At 38.1% G+C, this 22,305-nt stretch overlaps 1 protein-coding gene across 8 annotated transcripts in view; it reads left to right on the forward strand.

Moving 5' to 3' along the window:
* SUGCT (succinyl-CoA:glutarate-CoA transferase) overlaps positions 1-22,305 on the forward strand; it is a 775,307-nt gene that overhangs the window by 128,651 nt on the left and 624,351 nt on the right. For all 8 annotated transcript variants that reach the window (XM_060305061.1, XM_060305063.1, XM_030871181.2 and 5 more), the window contains one exon: positions 5,010-5,105. In XM_060305061.1, the coding sequence (XP_060161044.1) occupies positions 5,010-5,105 (96 nt within the window). The remainder of the gene's footprint in view (positions 1-5,009; positions 5,106-22,305) is intronic.

A 22,305-nucleotide genomic window follows, 5' to 3' on the forward strand; every position in this document is an offset into this window, starting at 1 on the left:
GCACTTTACTTTTATCATCCTCCTTCTCGAAACCCATAACCCCAGTCTCATTATTTGAAAAACATTAAAAAAAAATCCCAGTGAGGAATATTCTACAAAATACCTGATCAGTAGTCTAGTAGTCTTCAAAACTGTCAAGATCATCAAAAACAAGGAATGTATGATAAATTGTTACTGCCAAGAGGAGCCTAAGGAGGCATAAACATCATGTGGATGAGGATCTTGGAACAGAAAAAGGACATTAAGTTAAAATGAAAGACATCTGAACATAGGCACTTTAATAATAATTCATCAATATTAGTTTTTTAATTGTAAAATATGTATGACATTGATGTAAGATGTTAATGATAGGGAAACTGGGTGTGTTGTATATGGAAACTCTCTGTAGTATCTTGGTATTTTTTCTATAAATCTAAAACTGTTCTAAAAAAGTTTTTAAAAAATTTGTGAACATTTTCCCACTGTATTCTTCTGTTGCATCATTTTAAGTGGGAAGCCCGATGATTTTTAAGTAGAAGGATGACATGATATGATTTGTGATTTTAAAATGATCATCTGAAAGATGTGCAAGTACAATTCCTTACCATGATCTGCAAGGACTGGCATGGTCTGGCCTCTGTAAACCTCTCCAATTTCATTTCCTGTCTCTTTCTTGCCATGCTTCAGTTACGCTGGTCTACTTTCAGTTTTTTTTTTTTTTTCTTCCTGTATGCCAGTCTCTTTCCTGCCTTAGGGCTTTCACACATGTTATTCTCTTTGTTTTCAAAGTTCTCCTCCATCTCCTCTCCCCATGGCAGTTCCTATGACTGTTTGTTTAGTTGTCTTCTCCACTATTCTTAAGTCCAGAGTGGGCAGGACTACCTCTTTTTCATTTACTTACGTATAGCCAGTACCTAGCATAATGCCTCACTCAAAGCAACGTTCAGTATTTGTTGAATAAATAAATAGTAATTACTGTTTTCACTCATGCTTTAAACAATATTAGTGTGAAGTTCTATTTTAGCTGCTATGAGTACATACAAAGGGTTTATAATACATAATTCTTACCCTGAAATAGTTCCCAATTTAAAAGGAGTGATTGAATAATGTTGTAGCATGGAGGAAGGCGCTATAGTTGGAGTGAAGTTCTGCCACTAGCCAACAACGTGACATCAGATAAATTATTTACCTTCTCTGTTCCTTTATTTATCTATCTGTAACATTAAGGAGTTTGACTGGAGTTTCCTATGGCTTTGGTTCTCAAATCTGTGTACAATTAATGGTACATTGGTTCATATATTTCTTCCCAGGCTCCAGTCTGAGTCAGTAGGTCTGGGTGGGGTCCAGGAATTCCCCAGATGATTGTGATGTACCACTAGGTTTAGGAACTACTGATTTAGGTCTTTCTAGTTTAGGGGAAAGGCGGGGGCAGGGGAAGGGAAATAATCTTATAATTCTATTGTAGTATGTAGCCGACTGTGAAAGTGCAAAAGTCAGGAGTCAGGCAAATTAAGGTGTTGTATTTGTTCAGAGGCAGGAAAAATATTTTTTTGCTTGGGTGATGTGGGGACTTAATGAGACAGCAATGTGGAAATGGACTTTGAAGAGAGGATGCGGATTTGGGCAGGTGCAGAAGCGATCACGATTGGTGTTTTGTCTAGCTTAGTTGGAGGCCAGAATATATGCAAAGAAGCAGGAGGGAAAAAATTACCCATTTTGATGCAACGGACCATACTTCTGATCTTGTTTTCCCCATTTTAACTGTGATACTTGGTTGTCCTTTTGGAGATGAAAGATTATATTATTGTAGCTTGATCTTCATTAGGTAGAGGTAAAACGAGGTGATGGACACCATGAGGACGCTTTGGGAAATAATTGGGCATATTCTTTCTCAAGCCTTTTAGGGCTGTGCCCTTTGAGATCCACTTTGATAGCCCCATTGGTTTCCTGGTTAGACACAAAGAATATCAGGACCCACTGTGCTATCTAAAATAATAATTTTGCTGTCAGAATGATTACTATTAAACCAAAGTTGGCTTTTTTATTTAGATGAAACCGTATAAAGGCAACATTCTGAGTAAATTATATGGCATCCACGTGATGAAATAATGAGCTTAAGTTTAGGGGATGAAAGTAACGATCTAATGCAATATTTAGAATAGGTATACAGTATGTAGTTATTAACCTAAAAGTCACATCCTGCATTCTTTTGATTTGTGGAAGATTTGTCATTAATTGCCAGGAAGCCTCTGATTTTTAATACATAATCATGTCATAGCTGTTGACTTTCTTCCCCTTCTCCTGCCTTAAAAGTACGTCTTTGTAAATAGATTACTTTCAGATCTGTAATGCTCCTTTTAAACATTGGGTTGCTAAGTTTAGCCCTGTTGCTCTCTTTTTTAAAATAGAATTCCCCCCCAACTTTGCCTCTGAGTCATCACTGACAAATCACACTTTGTTTTTTCATGGATGGCAACTGGCGTAAAATCTTATTTAACCTTCCTGCCCAGTGGGAGCCTGCTAGTTCTGAAATGCTTTTTGTTTCCATGAGCTACCGTTGTGTGGAGAAAATGGGTATGATCTTCCATTTGGAAAACAGTCTGTGAGATGAATTCTGACCCTTCATTCAGACTCACTCTAAATGGGGCTGTTTTTATTTAACGGTTGTCAAAGACAGCTTTTCAAGGCAGGGTCAGAAACACCAAAGTCAAAATTGAGAAGAAAGAATGAGGTAATGGGCAAGAAATGAGGCAGCTAGGCTGACTTTTAGCCTAGCATCCAGCCCATGCCCACCCCTGGAAACCATTTCAGGTCAATCTAGGAGCTACACATTAACCTGTAACCATCCAGTCAGCCCACTACTTCCTGCAGCCCTTGCTGTTGTTGGCCTATTGACTATCACTTGACTTTGAAATTAGAAAAGTGGAAATACCAAGCCCCTTGTGACTTTTTGCTTGCAAAGAATTACCTTTATTAATGTGAATTATTGGCCTCCAGTAGCACCAGAGCTCCTTAGAGTGACTTTCACTAGGCTTTTTGAAAGGGACAATTCCCCCCTCGCCAACATGGCTAGATCAAAGAAACACCTTTCTTGGAGTAAAACCTCAGACTTGAGAAAATTTCCTCAGTTTCAGGAAGAGCCTTCATGGGAAAACAACTACTATTGCATCCCTGGTAGCTTTTTATCTGTTATATTGTTAAGAAGAAGAACAGAGTCAGAAGTATAGACCTTGGAAGCAAATTTAAGACCATTTACTAATCTGCAAATTGTGTTCTGTGTTCACATTTCCTAGGGTGGCATTGTAGGCTTGCCTCTACTTCAGCCAGACCATGTGGGGTATTATCTTCTTATGTATTGTTCGTGCATTATTTGGTTTGATGCAGGAGTTATGCTTTTTTTTAAAAAAAGTCTGAAAACAATTGGTTTAGGTCAAATGCCCAAGATTTTATAGAGAAAGTGTCTGAAGGTCAATGTGGTTAAATTAAATACCTACAGTTGTACAACTAGAGGTTGACAGAAATTAGGAACCATGAATCTGGACTTCCCATCCAGTACATTTTTACTACAAAATGTTGATTTGATTTTCCATTTTGAAAGACACAGAAGTGATCTGTGAAACGATGATTAGCCCCAGGCAGCCCCAGGCAGCCCTGGAATGCTCCATGGTTCAAATGCCCAAGACCAGATGGAGGTCCAGAAGTGGATGACTCAAAGTTTATTAGTTTTGCCACCTGGGCAGTATAGCCAAACCAGCTGCCATAAGGCAGTTCCAATTTCAACAAAGCAGTAAATGAACATAAAAGTGAGTGTAAATCCCAAGAAAAAAGTAAAGGAGAATGACTGCTGCTGCAAGGAGATTCATCCAGGCTGAGCCCCATTGACGGCCCTTGTAGGAGGCACATCTGCCATGCCAGGTAGAAGGCAAGGACAGGTTGCAGCACCAAGCCCTGAAGAGTCACCCCTTGAGTCGCTCCAGGAGCCAGTCTCCATTTGGGATGTTTGACTTGCTGGCTTGGTAGATTCCTAATCGCATCTGATGTTAATAGAATGAGAAAAGCCAGCTCCTGTTAGATCATGATGATGCTGTGAGGCCCGAAGCTTTTATCTGGAAACTATGGAAAGTTGTTATTTGGTCACCTCCTTTCCATAGTTCCGGGCCCTTGGAGGCATGGATAGTCATTGGAACATAAGCCCTTTGGGGCAGATGACCAGGAATCAAGTCATTATCCTTGTATGGAATTGAATTATTATAGGTTTTTAAGATCTATATGTGAAATACTCCAAGAGTCAGAGGTTGACCCTACAGTTTTAGATGACCCCTTTAATAGATTTGTAGTTCTTGAAAGCTGAGACAAGTATAATAATGAGGATATGATCCTAGGACCAAGTTGAAAGAAGTACAGTCATTTTTGTTTAAATGAGAATGATTCACTAATGAATTAAAAAAAGTTAAGTAATCTCGATCCTCTGTGCCAGTAAGAATGCTTTGGGCAACAAGGAACAGAAAACTTGATTAAACTGACTTAAACAAAATAGAGGTTTATTATTACTATTTTTTCGTGTTATGAGAAGTTTAGAGGAATGTGGCTCCTGACTAGTTCACCTGCTCAGTGATGATGCAGTCTCTTTTTGTGTCGTCTTGATGGAAAGTAAAAGGGGAAGGGAAAGTACTAGTTGCTGATGTACTCTGCCATGGCTTCGATGCTAAAGGCTGGACCAGGGTTCCATCCCTTGGGTTAACCTCTGCCTTCAGGTGATCTTTTCAGGAGCTGAGTGTTTCCGTGTTTTTATTTCTCAATTGACCGTTACTCAGTACTTAGTCTCGCGCAATAATGTAATACTGCTCTTCTCTTCTTTGTATGATGAAAGTGTGGTTGCCTGCATATTTTCTAACCAAGCAAGACAATTTTTTTCTTTCTCCTTTTTTCTTCTACAATGACATGAAGTGAAATCAAACGAGAATATTCCTATTATAACCTTCTGTTTATGAGTATAGATAAAGTAGCTTTTGTTTTTCTTCTTCTGGTAGGTGGCATGTTTGACTCACGTCGCTGTGAATTATCTTATTGGCCAAGAGGAAGCGCGGCGCTGGGGCACAGCTCACGGAAGTATTGTTCCTTACCAGGTAAGAATACAGCAATATAGGATCAGTCTATTAGAATCTGCAGTTCTGTATGATATGAGTTTGAGAGATGATTCCTTTTTAAAAAAAGACTTTCAGGGTTTTCTGTCATATATCTTTGTTTGACTATAACAAGGTTCTGTTATTCACTTCAAATTCTGTGTTTTGCACATTTCTTCATCAGAAGATTAGTAACAGGACACTTGAATGGATCAAAAGAACTTGCTGAAAGTGAGTGACTTTTAGACTCAGATAATGGTTTGCTTTTATTTTTTTCACCCAAAAGACACACTGATTGTACCCATTTTATAAAGCCTGGTTTGTTCGCCATGTCAATTAAAAACCAAATGTTACCTACCCCAGCTGACAATAATATTCTCACAGGGTTGGAGAAAAATGAAAATTTGCGTGTGACAGATCTTCAGTTCTTGAGCAAAGCAGATGGTTCAGGAACTGCTGTTCTTTATTAAGTGTCTAAACTTGTCCTCAGAAATTCTTGACTTTGGCTAGTGTGAATGAATATGTGAAGAAACTATGACTTTTCAAAAATAAAAACAAAAACTCCTCTTCAACCTTTTCAACAGAGGACAATGTTGGAAACCATGGGAATTCATCTCAAATGTTGAAAGTTCAGGCTTCAGTTTTTGATGTGTATGGAGAAAGTATCTGTGAGTCGGAAGGCTTTACAGTAAAGTTCCAAATCATGTCACATAGGGAGGTATTCGCTATGTTCAAGTATAATGTTTATAGTCTATTTTTTGCTTATTTTAAAAAACAGAATGTCTTTAAAAATGTTTTGTGTAGACCTCAGTATCCCTCCTGGGTGTTTACACTGAGAGCTCTGGCATCTTGGGTGTGCTCTCAATTATTTCACTGTGAGGTGAAAGGAAATTTAGAATCATCGGCTATTTTTATTATAGGTAGAAGATATGGGAGACTTCTGTGTGTGTGTGTGTGTGTATGTGTGTGTGTTTCTTTTCATTAAAGACAGAAATGTACTTTTCCTTCTTGAATTGCCCCAGTTAACGTAAAATGGACACTGTGCTTATTTGATCTAGTTGATTGCAGCTTTATAATCTGTAAGAAATAAAAGAAGATCTACTAGGGACTTTCCTCAAAAGCCCAGAATTAATTTGTTTCCTCTTGATGGAGAACGGGTTCAGCACTGTGATTAAGGAACAAATGCAAATTTAGCATGAATGAAGCTAGTATACCAAGATGGAGCCTAGATATGTTTGTAGACCCTGGTCTGTTTTCAATTTTTTAAAATAGATTTGGGAAATATTTTTATGGGTGAATTACAGGGCAGTTATAATTCAGTTTTCTACAATAATTAAAGCGTTGCATCTCATTTGAGTTGTCTGAGTTTTGGGCTGAAAGCCTATGATGGAAGACTCTGATGGTCTCAGGAATTAGTTACGGTGGCCACCTCACTCTCTTCAATTTTTTAAAATTTCCTTTTATTTTTATATTTTAATTGAAGTAGAGTTGATTTACAGTGTTGTGCCAGTCTCTGCTGTACAGCAAAGTGACTCAGTTTTACACATATAGACATTCTTGTCATATTCTTTTCCATTATGGTTTATCCCAGGAGGTTGGATATAGTTCCCCGTGCTATACAGTAGGACCTTGTTTATCCATTCTAAATGTAATAGTTTGCATCTACGAACCGCAAATTCCCAGTCCATCCCTCTCCCTTCTCAATTTTATTGAACTCTGAAGGATTCTGGGGATCAAGGACCTCAAATGCATGAAATGAAAATTTTTGAAAAGTAGTGCTCCTTGATTTGTGTGTTATTTTGTATACATGCAATTTTTTTTTTTTGGCCGCTCTGTGCAGCATGTGGGATCTTAGTTCCCCAACCGGGATCGAACCTGTGCCCCCTGCAGTGGAAGCACGGAGTCTTAACCACTGGACTGCCAGGGAAGTCCCTGTATACATGCAGTTCTTAACTTCTCGGGTTGATTATCCACTTGCGCCCTTTCCTCCCTACTCTTTGGCTGCCACCTTTTTGAAAATGAGTAAATTAAACAAAGTATACAGAATTGAGATAAGCATTTTGAGATAAGCATTTTGCTGCTTGAACATTAGTGGAGGCTTTTCTGAGAATTCAGATTTTTAAAAGGAATTTTTGATTTCATTGCTCCTTTTGTTCCCATTATCAGTGGGTTTTGCCCCTGAGAAGTACCTAGCCCAAGGGATTGATCATTACATAATGCTCATGTTAATATTTTTCATGCATTGGTATTAGTTCAATGTTTCTCAACCCTTCAAACAATTATATTTGTAAAGACAGGAGTGTTTTAGGGACAGGAGAGGAGAGTGCAGAGAAAGCAGCTGGTCTTCAAAAAGAATATATTTTGTTTATTATGTATATGTGCAGTTATCAGTGTGGCCACCCCTCTTTAGATATATGACTAACATGATACACATCGAGGACCAAAGCAACAGCCTGGCTGCTCATAGCCTCCTATCGCTCTTAATCTTTTCCTATTTCAATTGGCTTCCCCACACTTATTTCTCTTAAACATGCACATGAATCATTTGGAAACCCCGTTAAGATGCCGATTCTGATTCCAGGTGATGTTGATGCTGCCTATCACAATGATAAGACTGTAGACCTAGACTTTCTTATTATTGATGACTGCACCATGTCGTTTATATTCCACTGGCAAATCCCAGTGCTGATTGGATTTAATAGTCCATCTATTCCGTGCCTGACTGAAGCAGTGAATATGGCTGGGGAAAAACATAACCACCATGTTATGTTCATGGCTGTCTCTCCCCAGCCTTACTCAGCAATCTTGCCACATTTATCTACATATTTATCCTCTCTCTCTCATATGGTTATTTCACATCTTCTGTCTCTTCAAGTCTTCCTCCTCTCTCCTCATCCTTAAGCAAAGACTTTGTCTCATATGACACTAAAAATTGATGCAACCAGAAGAGAACTGCTGCATTTTCTTTTTCTACCATAACTCTCAAACTTCATTTCCTCCTATCACAGTGAATGAACTGTCCCTTTCCACAGTTTGCCGATTTAAAGGCATTGCTCCTGCACTCGATCTCTTCCATCACCTGTATTATCTGTCATTGGTTAAATATATGATCACGTCCTTCACTTTAAAAAAACCCAGCCTTGGACATCGCCCACCCCATACCCTAACCCCCCAACTCTGGGGCATGTCTTATTCCATTTACCATCCCATTTCTTCATAGGACAAAACTCTTGAAAGTTTTGGGTGGTGTCTGCTGGAAGGAAACACTGCAACCTCTATTCTGCAGTGCCATTTGTACCTCACAGGTAAAAAGACTTTACAGCACTCTGAAGCCTCAGGAGTTTGAGTGCCGGGGACTATCAGGGGATGCTGACTTTCTGGTCAGTTCATTAATAAGAATACTCTTCTTAAGCTTTTTCTTGAGCCTTTCAAATGTAGGGCCTTCAAAGAGAATTGTTCCTTTAAATGGCCTGATAATTCACATGGTGATTTCTTTCAAACTTTCCCCTCCCCCACCAAGAGCTTCCAATTCAAGAGAGTGAAGAAAACAATTATTCAGATGATTGAATAAAACCATGTCTCCCTTTCTTCAGTTTGGGCTCATTCAACCAAGGAATAGAGCAGGAAACTGTGCTATGTTATTTCTGGTAGGGACCTTATACTGTATATTTAATTTGGCATAAGCAGAGACTGAGACAGGCAGTAAATTCCAAGTTTGAAGAGATACAGCACTTTGCTATCATTCCTTAGAAAAACATCAAAATGCTGTTAAATCATAGCAGATTAGGTAACCTTGGGAATCTTTTTCTTTTAACCCATGTTAAGGATGTTTTAAAAAGCCAAAATGTGAATGATATACATCTGTTTCTTGTGTGACTTTTTCTTTGTACCATAGTAGCAGTAAAGCATTCATTTGCTGAAGTTTGCAAGTACAGTTTAAACAAGCATATGATTACATTGCATATATTTAATTGATGCATTGATAATAAGAGTAATGATAAACATGCTGGCTTCCATTGAACACATATCATGTAACTGGGATATATATCTACATATATGTATATTTTTATTTCTCATTTTATATGGATGAAAGGGACGTCTAGAGAGGTGAACCAACTCTCCTATGGCTATAGCTAGAAAGCCAAAGGGCCTGGATTGTAACCATGGTTTTAAGTTTTCAAAATTTGTTTCCTTTCTCACTATATCCGAACTAGTGGTTCTTTTGGTGCTTGACACATTGTAGCTACCTGTCTTTTAGTTTCTTTCGCAGATAGAATTCTTCTGATCTGTTTCCATCATCTCTTTGACAAACGACCTATTTATTATGATTTTAGAGGGTCCCAAACCTAATAAGTGACCTGGCTGTGGAACTATATTTGGATTCTGAGCTATGCGGCAACTGTAGGTTTCCCTCTACCATGTTTTCATTCATGCTTTCAAATGACTCCTGATAAATAAGCAACAGTTCTTGAGCCCCCTATGGAGTAGGCACTATTTTAGTTCCGGAAGGCTTCCAAATGAGGAAAAACTAGGCCCTTGATTTCACTGAACTCAGAGCCCATATAGCAAGCACAGCTGAGAGGGTTTGAGCTTTGGCGTCAGACAGGCCTGGGCTCATAACTTGGCTTTGCCACTTCATGGCTGCGAAATCTTGGACAAGTCTTTTAATATCCCTAGTGTTAGCTGCTTCCTATGCAAAAAGGTGATGATGATAGTTGTTTCCACATTCATTGATGGAGTTAAATGAGATAGTGCGTGCTAAGTGTTTTGTGTAGTACCTGACTCTAGTAAGCACGTGGTGGAAGGTGGCTCCTGTTATTATTTCTGTAGTTGAAGTAATAATTATAACTTTGTGAAACAGTTTCTAGGAAACTATGAAATAGTCCCTATGAAAACTATCCATGGCAGCTTAGGGGCAGAATAAATAAAGAGACATAGCTGATTTTCTTTCTTAATGGAATTTCCACTTTAATTTCTTTCTTTAAAAAAAAAAACAAAAAACGAAAGGCAATGTACTGTGCTACTTTTCTATTTAAAAAAAAAAACAACTGTTCTCAGATATTTTTTAGAAATTGTAGTATTGAGCCATTGCTCAAATGTAGCATTATTGAAAGAAATACAGTTTGAGGAGAATCATATATAGCACCACCACTCAATTGTCAAAGGGAATAAGGCTTCTAGTTTACTGATGTGTTTATTAGTAAATTGAGATTTAGCATAAATTCATACTTAACTAAATGAAACATGGCAAAAATGATTTTCAGAAGTATTCTCTGAGGAGTCCACAAGATGGGAACCTATTTCTATTAAAGATACATACCTACCCTTTTGAGAGCCAAAAATTGTGGAGATTTCTCTTTCAGTTTTTAAAAGTGAGAGAACTACAGAATATTCTGAACATCTGTTCTTATAACCTTAAGATTGCAATGAACTTTGATAATCTCTAACCAGTAAAAAAAATACCTGAAGATTTTTTATTGGGAACAAAAGTGCAGGTGACAGCAAGATTCTGTCTCAGAGGTTTCTGCAAACTTTTGGATTACTTAGCACTGACAAGCTAGAATATTCAAAGGTTTTTTTTTAATTTGTTTTGTTTTTAAATTTAAGGCATGAATTGTCTGAATTTCCCCCGCCCCTTTTGTTCTAAAGGTTTTGTCCAGGTAGCTTTTGATTATTTGCTTTAGAGCTTATATTTGTCTTAATCCTTATGAATTTGGAATTCTTGTTAAAACAAAACAAAATCATTTACTTGAAGATCCTGGTTACTTTGAAACCAATTGGCTAGGATTTTGTCTCAGTCCTAAGAATATAGGTAATGGGGCAGTCCAACAGGCACATAAAATTAGAGCAGACATGCTAGCTACTGGCATGATAGCTGCCACCCTCTCTGCTTCTCCCTAGAAAAGCTTCAGCTTTCTTTGATTTCAAATAAAATCCCTAAATTTAAAATAAGTTAGGCAACATGATGTTTAAGGAGAGCATATTGCACAAAGAATAAACATGTATGACTGCAAAAACCATTGTGATTTTTAAATCAGTATTGCCTTCAGTTGACAAATATGGTCTTTTTAATGCATTTCACTAAGAGGTAAAATAGAAAGAGGCACAAGGAAAGACAATGTATCTCAAGGAATAAATCTGAAACTCCTTTAGGATCTTATCAGCTTCTCTGGGATTCTCAATATTCTTCTCGTTATATATGGATAATTGATAGGATTGTATGTTGTTTATGCCTATCAAATTTGGCTAAAATTACCCCAAAGAATAAAATGCCATTTTGAATAATCAGCTAGGTAAGAATATTAATATTATTGACTTAATAACATTGTATTAATAATAACCATTATAATCACAGCGATAACATTTATTGAATGATTGCTATGTGTCAGTTATTAAGTACTTTATATATATTAATTCCATCCTCACAGCAACCCTGTGAAATAGGCAAAGCTATTATCCTCACTTTCAGATGAGGCACAGAGAGGTTAAATAACTTGCCCAAGGTCACATATAAGTGTGTAGCTGGGATTCTAACCCAGGCAGGGGAACTATACTATATAGGCAGATGATGTGATGCTACTTACTTAAACTGATATGTTTAGTTTCGTTTTCTATCTTCATCCCACTTTTGAGGAAGAATTATGTGACATTTTCCTCTACATAATTTCCCCTTTAGGACTGCCAAGAGCAATTGAAGAGGTATAAACAATTCTGTTGTTTACTCATTACTGAGATCCTTAATTATAACTTAATTTCATTCAGGAAATCAGGCTGTACATCTTCTGAAGAAATCCTTTGATTGCCTATGCTAAAATTGTATTAGAATCATAATTAAGTCAAGTCATAGTGAAACAGCTATCTCTAGCTCCATCTATGTAATGAATGAGAACAATACTGTCTTTGAGCAGTCTAGGAGCTCGGGATGGTCTTAGCTATTGTGAGACTCCTAGTTTCTGGTTTTCAAATGGTATCTCTGAGTTTGGAGGTCGAGGTGGGAAGAAGTGGACATTCAGGGGTATGGGGTGGGGGGAGAGGCCAAAAAGGCAGATCTCCAAGTGTTCCAACCCCATTTCAACCAGAACAGCTCCACTTTTTGTTTGTTTGTTTGAAATACAGGGTCCACTGGTTAAAAATGATTATTTGTCCTAGGTCAACCAACTTGTACTGAAGGATTCTACAGGACTAGCCAGTAGGTTTTGTACATGTTTGTGGTGTGTTTGGGAAAAGAGAGACTCGTTTTCCTTGATGTTGGTGGTTCCTAGAACTGTGACCTAGAACCTTTATTAAAGGGTCTAATCCAGCTGAGCTGGAGGCCTTGGCAGGAGTTGGTGTGATGCCTGGCAGAGCTCCTCTGTGGGGGAGCACACACATTACCTCCCAGCTGAGAGTCTGGCCTGGTGACTCTGCCTGGAGCTCAAGGCTCTTTGGCTCAGGTAAATCACGTGGGACTGGATTCTGGAAACAGTTGGACTTGGATGTAGTCACACATCCTGTTCCGTTCTTAGGGGTGTCCAGGGCAAGTGTTGTTGAAATTCTGAGGAGGAGTGCTTAGCGCTGATACAATACCCTGATGGCTCCCTGTTCAGGTGCAGGCTACCTGGGGGAAAAAGAACTGAGTTCTGATATGGTACAAATTACTGTTATAATATAATTCAATATTGGGCAAATAAAATCATACAGTGGAAGAAAAACTATACGATGTTAAGTTCTGAAGTGAACCTATGTTGGAGACTTGAGCACATCATGTCCACATGTATAAATATGGCTGTGAAGTATGCTCTTTTCCATCCTAGTTTTGTTTCTGGCATTTAGGGAAAGGGGTACTGGTGCAAGGACTCTGCTTAGACAGGAGATGCTAAGTGTGTATACTGAGTGGGGCTAGTGAAATAGGAACGTGTTTTTTGTTTCTTTGAAAAATCATGTTAATAATTCATTTGACCTAATTTTAACCTGGAAATGATTCTCAAGTGTCCCTTTCCTCTCTTCTTTCCTGAGGGTAAAAGCTGGTGTGAAATGCTCTAGGTCTTTGCCGCGCCATGGAGCAGTGGCATCGGCATTACCTGGAAGCTTGCTGGAAATGAGAGTCTTGTTTATTCTACTGAACCAGAATCTGCATTTTAACAAGATCCCCAAGTGATGTGTTTTCACATTAGATTTTGAGAAGCCCTGCTCTCAAGTATGTGTGTGAAATCCCTTTGGTCATTGCATTATGGGTCCACTAGATGTCACTCTTGTAACCTGGTAATGGAAAGGCTTTTTTTTTTTTTTTTTTTAGTGAGGACTTGGAAGAATCCGTGAATATGAACACGTTATTAGGTGATTTCCTCCCCATCCTTAGAGCTACTGATATACACGTTGATTATTTAAGGTGAAACTACCGTTTCTGGTTCACAGTCCTGGAGAGAAATGCCTGGGAATGATTTTCATTTTGTGGAATTAGCGCTTGTACCTTCCATTTTTCCGTCCTTCAAGCCTCCTGTTGCTTGGGTTAGTTCTGTCATTATATAACCTTAGCACAGACTATGCTGCAGTCGCTCTGACTGACTGACTCAAAGAGAACAGCATCCTGGCCTGCTCAGCACAGTGGCGCAGAATAAACGTACAGGTTTGATCTCTGTAGAAATGACTGAGAGCAGAAAGGAAGCAAGGCTGTATCCTGAAATTAGCATCAACCTCTGTGTGATTGTTGGAGGAAGGGCAGCCCTTTTTGAATTCTTGGGGTGTCTCAGGGGCGGTTTTACAAAAAAGGCCACTTCTGCTTAGAAAGAAATGTCCCAAGTGTAACCTTGAAGGGCGTTGGTTTCAGCCATGAAGATGGATATAAGGGACATTTACAGATAAAGTAAGGTCCAGAGGGAGATGATGGACTTTCAGAGATATATGAGGCCCCTAGGACAAGTCCTGTTAACCACTGGTTAGGTCTGAATATTAGGAATGAGAGGTGAAAAGGTTAAGGACTATGCTTTAGACTATCCAATTTTTTGCCAGATGCCCAGCTTGAGAAAAGTTAGTTCTTGAAATAAATCAATCTCTTGCAAAATTCTCCTCCCTCTGAGTCTGATGTGGTTTTTCATCTGTTTCAGTTAACAAGGGTAGCAAACAAGTAGTAAAGTAGCGGGTGTGTGTGTGTGTGTGTGTGCACTTGGGTGTGTTTTGTGACCGTTTTTTGTGTGTATTTCCTCTTCTTGGTGTGTGGCAGGGGCATTTATAATTTATAATATCACTAAATGAGTAAAAAATGTTTAATTTGATTTCAGTCTAGTAAATATTCTTATTGATGTGAAAACAACACGGTTTTAGCTTAAATATAACTTTCCTTTGTTCCAAATAATTAAGGTGGCCATAGTATTTACTTTGACTGTTTAGAGTCCTTTTTGCAAGATCATTTATTATGAGGTGATTTCTAATGACCAGGAGCAGAATTAATTTTCAAGCATTTTATGGAGAATCAATTTCATTTTTTTAAAGTAGTATCTAAATTATGGAAAACAAGCTTGAAATGCTCATTTCCCATTCCTAGCCACGGTCTAAATTTCTACTTCTGCAAGTTGATAGGATTTTACACCACCATCCCCATCACTGTTGGATTTCCTTTTTAACTGTTGCTGCTAAGACTGCAGATGCTACCAGATCTAGCAGCGTACTTTAGATGTATTGTTTAAAAGCATGGGCTTTGGAGTCAGACAGACCTTGGGCAAATTGCTTCATTTCACCGAGCCTCAGTGTCTTCATTTGTAAAATAGGGACAATCCTACCTGCCTCATGGGCAGTGGTGATGATTTAGTGAGACAGTGCATATAAAGTACGTGGCCTAGAGTCAGGCACATGGTGTATGTTCAGCAGATGGTAGCTGTTATCCCCATTTTTTTTTTATCCCCATATTGTACCCATCCCACAGACCCCAATCCTATAGTTTTTGTCCCCATCTCTCGGTTGTTAAAACACAGTCCTTCTCCTGTGGCAGGAGCCCTTGTTCCTACACTTTTTCTCCACCAGAGGACAGATCCAAGTCAAGGAGCTGTCCTTTCCCTCTGCCTGGCAAATACTTGTGTGTGTGTGTGTGTGTGTGTGTGTGTGTGTGTGTGTGTGTGAGATGAGTGGATGGGGAGCAGATCAGTACCATGCAGAGTGGTAGGGAGGACGTTGATCCCAGCACTGCAACAAGGAGAGAAGTTCTTACAACCCACACTGGAATCCTCAGTGAAAATTCCCCTCTGTCATAAAATGGTGGTCAAGTTCATCAGAACTGAGCACAGTTAGCACTGTGAGTATGGTCAGTACAGCCATATCACAGGCTGAACCATGGTCCTGTTCACCAATTTAACCATTATTTCTCAAGAGAAACAAACTCGAAGACGCAAACTGTGAGATCTCAATTGGATTTTTGCAATGCAAATTCCGGATTGCCCGCTCTTTATTACCTTTACTGTTTTGGAATGACCTTTCTGGTTCAGAGAGGACCTCTAGACTTCGAATAGCTGTAACTCATATCTTGGGGGGGTCACTGGAACATTACCTGGTTTAGCAACAGTGTCAGAAAGCTACTGTGAGGCAGTCTGAAGAGATCTTTCATCCTGAAAACACCCTTGTAGGAGTTTTGGCAATTCCAACATAACCTGCCCTATGGTTTGATTTGATAATATCCTGTTGATGAAGAACAGTGGAGATTTCAATGTAACCGCAGTAGTATTAGTGTGCTGCCTCAAACAGAAGAGGATATAAAATACTAAAGAATTAGAAGCACTCTGTATCTTAAAAATATACTCTTATTTTTCTTGCTAGACCTTTGGAGTCTGCGTTAGGTTTTTTTTGTTTGTTTTAACAAAGTTAACTTTAATATATATTTTTGATAATTGTTTAAAATACTTTCTCAAAAAAAACCTTAAGAGGAGTATGGATTATTATTTTCTTCCTACCATATCATTCTTGTTTCCATTTCAAGGAGTCAAATCAGTAAGGTCAGTCCCAGTTCGAAGAAGCTGGGGGATAGGGAACAAAACTTATAATGGTGTTACTGTGTAGATTGCAAAAGAATCTGAGGTTTGTTCAGCAAATATAATGGTGCATTGAGGTGTTGTGTTAATATGGGGGGCCAGAAAATGAGCTCTGTGTATAGTGAATCTGTTAAGTGGCAGTTTACAGTTTAGCCTAAAAATTGGGAGAAAGTTGATAAGTGCAGAGGAAGCATGAGACCCAATCTGACAGAGACTCGCTAGGGTGGTGGTGGTGGCTGGAAGGAGGAGGGAGAGGAGAAGGGGGTTCTGTGGTGTACTGGGGGGAAGGTTGGGATGGCGAAACTCTCCATCCATGTAAACAGGAAATTGACAGTTTTGTAGAAAAGCAAAGCCCCAAGTGTTTAAATGCATGTAAACTCCAGTATAAAACAGAGTGGATAGAATGATTGGTGGCAGGTAAGGATCACAATTCCATTTGGTTTTCACAGGCTTGGTAGAAGGAGAAAATTTAGAAACTAGTGAAAACTGGTACTGCAGAGTTAGAAAATCTGTAGGACTCTTAGGGATGGATGAGCTGATGGGATTATGACATTTTATATATAGAAATGATGAAAACAGAATAAGTATAATAAAAACAGAAAATGTACAAAATAATGCTGGACAAAGAAATTCACTGAGGATGAGAAATTCATGCTCAGTAATAAGAATATATTTAGAGATATTAAGGACCAGTGGCTTTTAAACATTTTTTTCTTTCTTTCTTTTTGCTCAGAGTTACTTTGAGAAGCTGATGGGCACTATGGAATCCTTGCTCAGAAAAGTACACATACCCATATACATGCATGATTTTGCACATGATTTCAGGAGCTTCTCAGACCTCTTGGGACCCATCCCCGGATTCCTGCCAAAGACCAACTGAATTAGGGTCAGGATATCAAAATTCTATTGATAACACCAGAAATTTAGACCAAATAGTAATTACGAAGGAAATCGTACCCTGAGACTGAAAGATCTCACACAAATGTCTGCTTCATAGGGGAAGAAGTTTTAGAATTAAGGAGGGAAAGGAATTATACTGGCCTTGGGCCTAAGATTAGACAGGGATTGGTGTAAGAAATTATCTGTGACTATTGTAATAATGCTCACAACTCAATTACATTCAACCTTCTGAAGGGGAGTGAAAGAAAAAAAAGTTCCGTTACATTATTACTCCGTTTTAGAAAATGGAACTATGATCAAATCAATGTGTGCTTTAAGTTAAAATTGAAAGTAATATTTTAAGAAGTCTGTAACTTATAGGAAACCTGGAAATGCTTTAAACACATTAGTGGTAGGGCAGGAAAATATGTCACATACCAAAGATTAGGAGCTCCTATAAAAACTTTTGCATCCATCTCATAAAGTAAAAGAAGCAAATATAAGGGGAAAAAGTAGGCAAAAGATTATTCAAGTGAGAACAGGGAATGCCTCAAAGTGTGACAGGTCAGGTGTAAATAAGAAGCCAGTCAGACTGTAAAGGAATTCAAGAAACAGCACAGAAAAGACTGCAATCCAGAAATAAAAGCTTTTTTATACATGAAAGGCAGAAGGTCACTTGGAAACTCCATGGGACTGCTTGATGATCAGGGTGCAAAAGACGTGCTCATGGGGAAGAAAGGAGATCTAGGGGCTCAATGAACTCTTTGCTTTGGTCTTTGTTGAAACATAAAAATTTCCTCTGTCATCATGTCTTTTGAAGCAAAGAGGTGAGCGATATAGTATTAGATCAAATAGTGGTCAGGGAACAGGATGTTCTACCTGATCGACATGCTGGAAATAAGTAAATTGCTGAAACTTTATGGCATCCATTATAAAGGGCTAAGGAAACTCAAGGGAATAAATTGACCAAAATGTAAAATAAGTCTTGTACTCACTCTTCAGTATGAGTGAATTCCACTCTTGCTTCCTTTCTAATGAGGACACCCTGCAGTCTATCGGTGAATCTCATTCATACTGATGGACTTCAAAAGTGGTAGGATCATTGACTACTTGGTGTAATGAATGGAGGAAAGTAGTCTGTTTTCCATGTCATGCTGGATTGTTTGAAGAGGAATAAGCACCAGGGAAAAAACAACAAATGTAATTTGTTTAGACTTTCAAGGAGTCCGTTACAAAGTTTCACAACAAAGCTATTCCAAATTGTGTTACCATGGTATTAGGAGGAAGATTTTGTCACACATAGGTATCAACAGAGGGAACAAAACGTAGGGTGTATGAGCCTGCTGTTGATGGAGACATGTAAACAGTGGGGTGCCTCCAGGGATTTCGGCTGGACTTCGTTATTATACATATTTATAGATCATCTAGAAGAGTATGTACACGATGAAATACCCCAGGGTGCAGGACTAAGCTCCTTTGGCTAGTGAAATGATAGCTCAACAGGAATAAGCTTTTGAAAGATCATATAAGTGGACAAGAAAGTGGCAGGGAGGCTCAGTAATGTAAGCAGTGCTACCAATTTAGGCAAAAAGAAACCAAACTAAACTTGTAAAACTGTGGGCTCTGAAGTATTTAGAAACCTGCTTTCCTTTAGGGACCAGGAAAGGAATTTGGAGTCCTTGTATCAATAGTTGCATCCTTCTGAATAGGCCAGCGAATGTTGGAAGGTTGTGAAACCAAAGGTGCACTTGAAGCAAAACCATTGTGCCTCTGCATTCTTTTGGTTTTGATTGTATGAGAAAGACCTAGTTTCAAATCCTGACTCAATCTTTAAAGGATTTTTATGAGGACCAAATTGAATATATGTGAAATTGCCTAGTACGGTGGTCCGTGGCAAGCCCTGAAGGTAGTATCAGGGGGGACATGATGGAAGTAGAGTCTCCTGGTTGGACCAAATCATTCAGGCTCTAACTTGGTATAGGAAGATGTTGATCTGTCTTCTCTCCAACTCAGCTACAAGGAACTAGCTTCTTACAGGGGAGACAATTTAATTTCTGAACAGCTCTAATTGTCACTAAGGACGTTATACTTAGTTGAAAGCTACCTTTCTTGTGATTTGTAGGCAACAGAGTAACAGAGAAGAAAGGGGACTTGAGAGATCACTCATTCAGAACCTCTTATTTTATGGATGAAGATGAGGAATATAAGGTGGGATGTATTTCTACCCACATGACTTCATAGAACTTAGCCTCATTGATATTTCTGTTTGCATTATTTATTAGTATGTTTATTTTACCTTGATATTTGTAAGGCCCTTACTATGCAGGCCTATCTTCACCTTCCCTCGTTTAGCATCCATTACCAGTTTTTAATACTGATCCCACCCTCAGGCTGATTTATTTTATTTTCTGTATTGCAGCTGCTAGTCCTTTAGAGCAGGGGTTGGCAAACCATGGCCCATGGGCCAAATCCATCCTGTGCCTGATTTTATGTGGCATGTGAGCTAAGCATAGTTTTTTTTAAAAAAATAAACTTATTGATTTTATTTATTTATTTTTGGCTGCATTGGGTCTTCATTGCTGCACGCGGGCTTTCTCTAGTTGTGGCGAGCGGGGGCTACTCTTCCATGCGGTGCACGGGCTTCTCACTGTGGTTGCTTCTCTTGTTGCGGAGCACGGGCTCTAGGCGCATGGGCTTCAGCAGTTGTGACTTGCGGGCTCTAGAGCACAGGCTAAGTAGTTGTGGCACATGGATTTAGTTGCTCCGCGGCATGTGGGATCTTCCCGGACCAGGGCCGTAACCCATGTCCCCTGCATTGGCAGGCAGATTCTTAACCACTGGGCCACAGGGAAACCCAAGAATAGTTTTTACATTTTGAAATAGTTAAGAAAAATCAAATGAAGAAAAAAATTTTGTAATTCATGAAAATTATGTGAAGCTTAAATTTTAGTGTTAATAAATAAAGTTTTATGAAATCGTAGTCACACTCCTTTGATTATGTATTATCTACGTCTGCTATTGTCCTATAACAGAAGAGTCTTGGCAGAGACTGTATGCCCTGCAAAGCTGAAAATATTTACAATGAGCCCTTTACCGAAAAAATTAGCTGACCCTGGTTGTAAAGTGTCTCCAAAGACCCAGTCACCATCACTCTATATTTCTCAATTGGCCTTTTCCTTTCTCGGAGTTCCAGCTTGAATTCCACTTCCTTCATGACCCCCCAAAATTTCTCTTTCCTCTTTACATAATACACAGTAGTGTTTGATTGATTGCATAGTTCTCTAAAAGTTTTATATATATTGTTTTGTCCTTTTTCCCCCCTCTTTTGTAAATGTAACTTTTTTGAAGGCAGGAACCATATAATGTGTTTAGCAACATAGCACCAGCCAAGGGTTAGGCTCATAGTACTTGGCTCTAACGAGGTATTTGCTGAATTTAATTGAATTTTTTTTAGTGGTATCCTCCAGAATTCATTTAAGGAGCCATAGCAGGGAAGACAGGATTTTGATATACAAATAATTTATGTGATTACTGCTTTAATTGTGATTTGTACAGAGAACTGTGGGAGCCCAGAAGAGCAAGTAACTCAGGGAGTCAGAAAAGGCTTCCAATAGGAAATAAAATTTCATCTTAACCTTGAAGACTGAGTAGAGTTTGCTAGGTGAAGAAGGGAGAATGGGGAGGAGAGGGCTTGAGCATTCCACGACTGGGTGTGTACAAAGCATGGATGGAAGAATGCATCCAGGTGACCTCTCATTCCCTTTCCTCTGCCATAGAGGGATGAACACCATCCTAAGTCTGGTGTTATCAATATCATGAATACTTTTATCCTTGTATTACATAGGTATACATCTTTATAGACTATCTAGTACTGTTTCACATATTTTTAAAACTTACATAAATAATGTACTGATACAGCATTCTGAAAATTGCCTTCTTTTCTTTCAACCTAATTTTTATGAGTTTTATCTGTATTAATACATGTAGTTATAATACATGCATTTTTCATGCCTTGCATTATTCCATTCCTTCAGTATGACATGATTTGTTAACCATTCACCTGTTGAAAGATGCATGTATTGTTTCCCATTTTTTTACTTTTATAACATTGCTATGAGCATTCCTATATATTATTTTTGTTGTTCATATGTCTGAAATTCTCTGAAATCTATAACTGAGAGTAGAATTTCTGGGTCATAGGTGTGTGTATCTTCAACTTTGCCTGATATTGCTAGAAACTGAATTATATAAATAGATTTTCTAATATCACATCATCTTTGCATTCCCAGGAGAACCCATTGGTAATAATGTATTGTTTTTCCACACTTATCAATTTATTTTTCTAGAGTTTCATATAGGATTTTTACATCAATTTTCATAAGTAAGCTGGCTCAGAATTTTCTTCTCTCATATTGTTCTTGTCTGGTTTTGGTTTTTATGTTATTATGTAAGTCTCATAAAATGAGATAGGGACTATCCATTACTTTTCTTTTCTCTAGAAGGTTAGAATTATCTGAGTATTAAAAGTTTGGTGGAAACAATCTGTTAGACCATATGGGCTTAATGGTTTTTGGATGGATGGATTTTAAGTTACAGACTTATTTTTTGGTTAAAGATCTATACAAACTTTCTATTTCTTTTTAAGTCAGTTTTATTGAGTTATATTTTTCCTAGAACTTTGCCCTTGTATTCTAAGTACTCTAATTTATTGTCATAAAGTTAAGCATATTGTCTCATAATTAAAAAAGAACAACTTTGTTGTACCCATTGTTTTGTTTTTTGTTTTCATTCCTAACATAGAGAAAAGAATGATAGGGTAGTGGTTAAAAGCAGACTATGTAGCCAGATTGTCTAGGTTTGAATTTAGGTTCCACAATTTTCTGGTTGTATGACAGTGAGAAAGTTATGTAACTTCTCTGTGCCTCAGCTTCTCAGCTGTAAGAGTGATGTAAAATAGCATCTACCTCATAGGCTGTACTTAGACTTTTATAAATATTTGATTATATGTTGTAGACCCTTTTGATAACGTTAATTTTTTATAGATAATAAAATTAAAGAAGAAAAATTAGTTGAAATCCGCCATTCAAGAGATAATATAACTACTACTAAAATTTGTGTGCATTTTTTTCCAGTCAGGTCTTTCTCTTTTTTATGTATGTGTGCATCTGTTTCTGTATAATGTGTATATCTATCTGTGTGTTTATTTGTATTCCTAGATTTGTAGAGATGTGTATATGTATATATATGTATATGCATATAAATGTAAATATATCTTCAGTTTTTCTTTATCTGGTACATCTGTCATATTAAGGATCCTTCAAAAACATGAT

This window comes from Globicephala melas, chromosome 9, assembly GCF_963455315.2.
Source record: "Globicephala melas chromosome 9, mGloMel1.2, whole genome shotgun sequence".
Lineage (NCBI taxonomy): Eukaryota > Metazoa > Chordata > Mammalia > Artiodactyla > Delphinidae > Globicephala > Globicephala melas.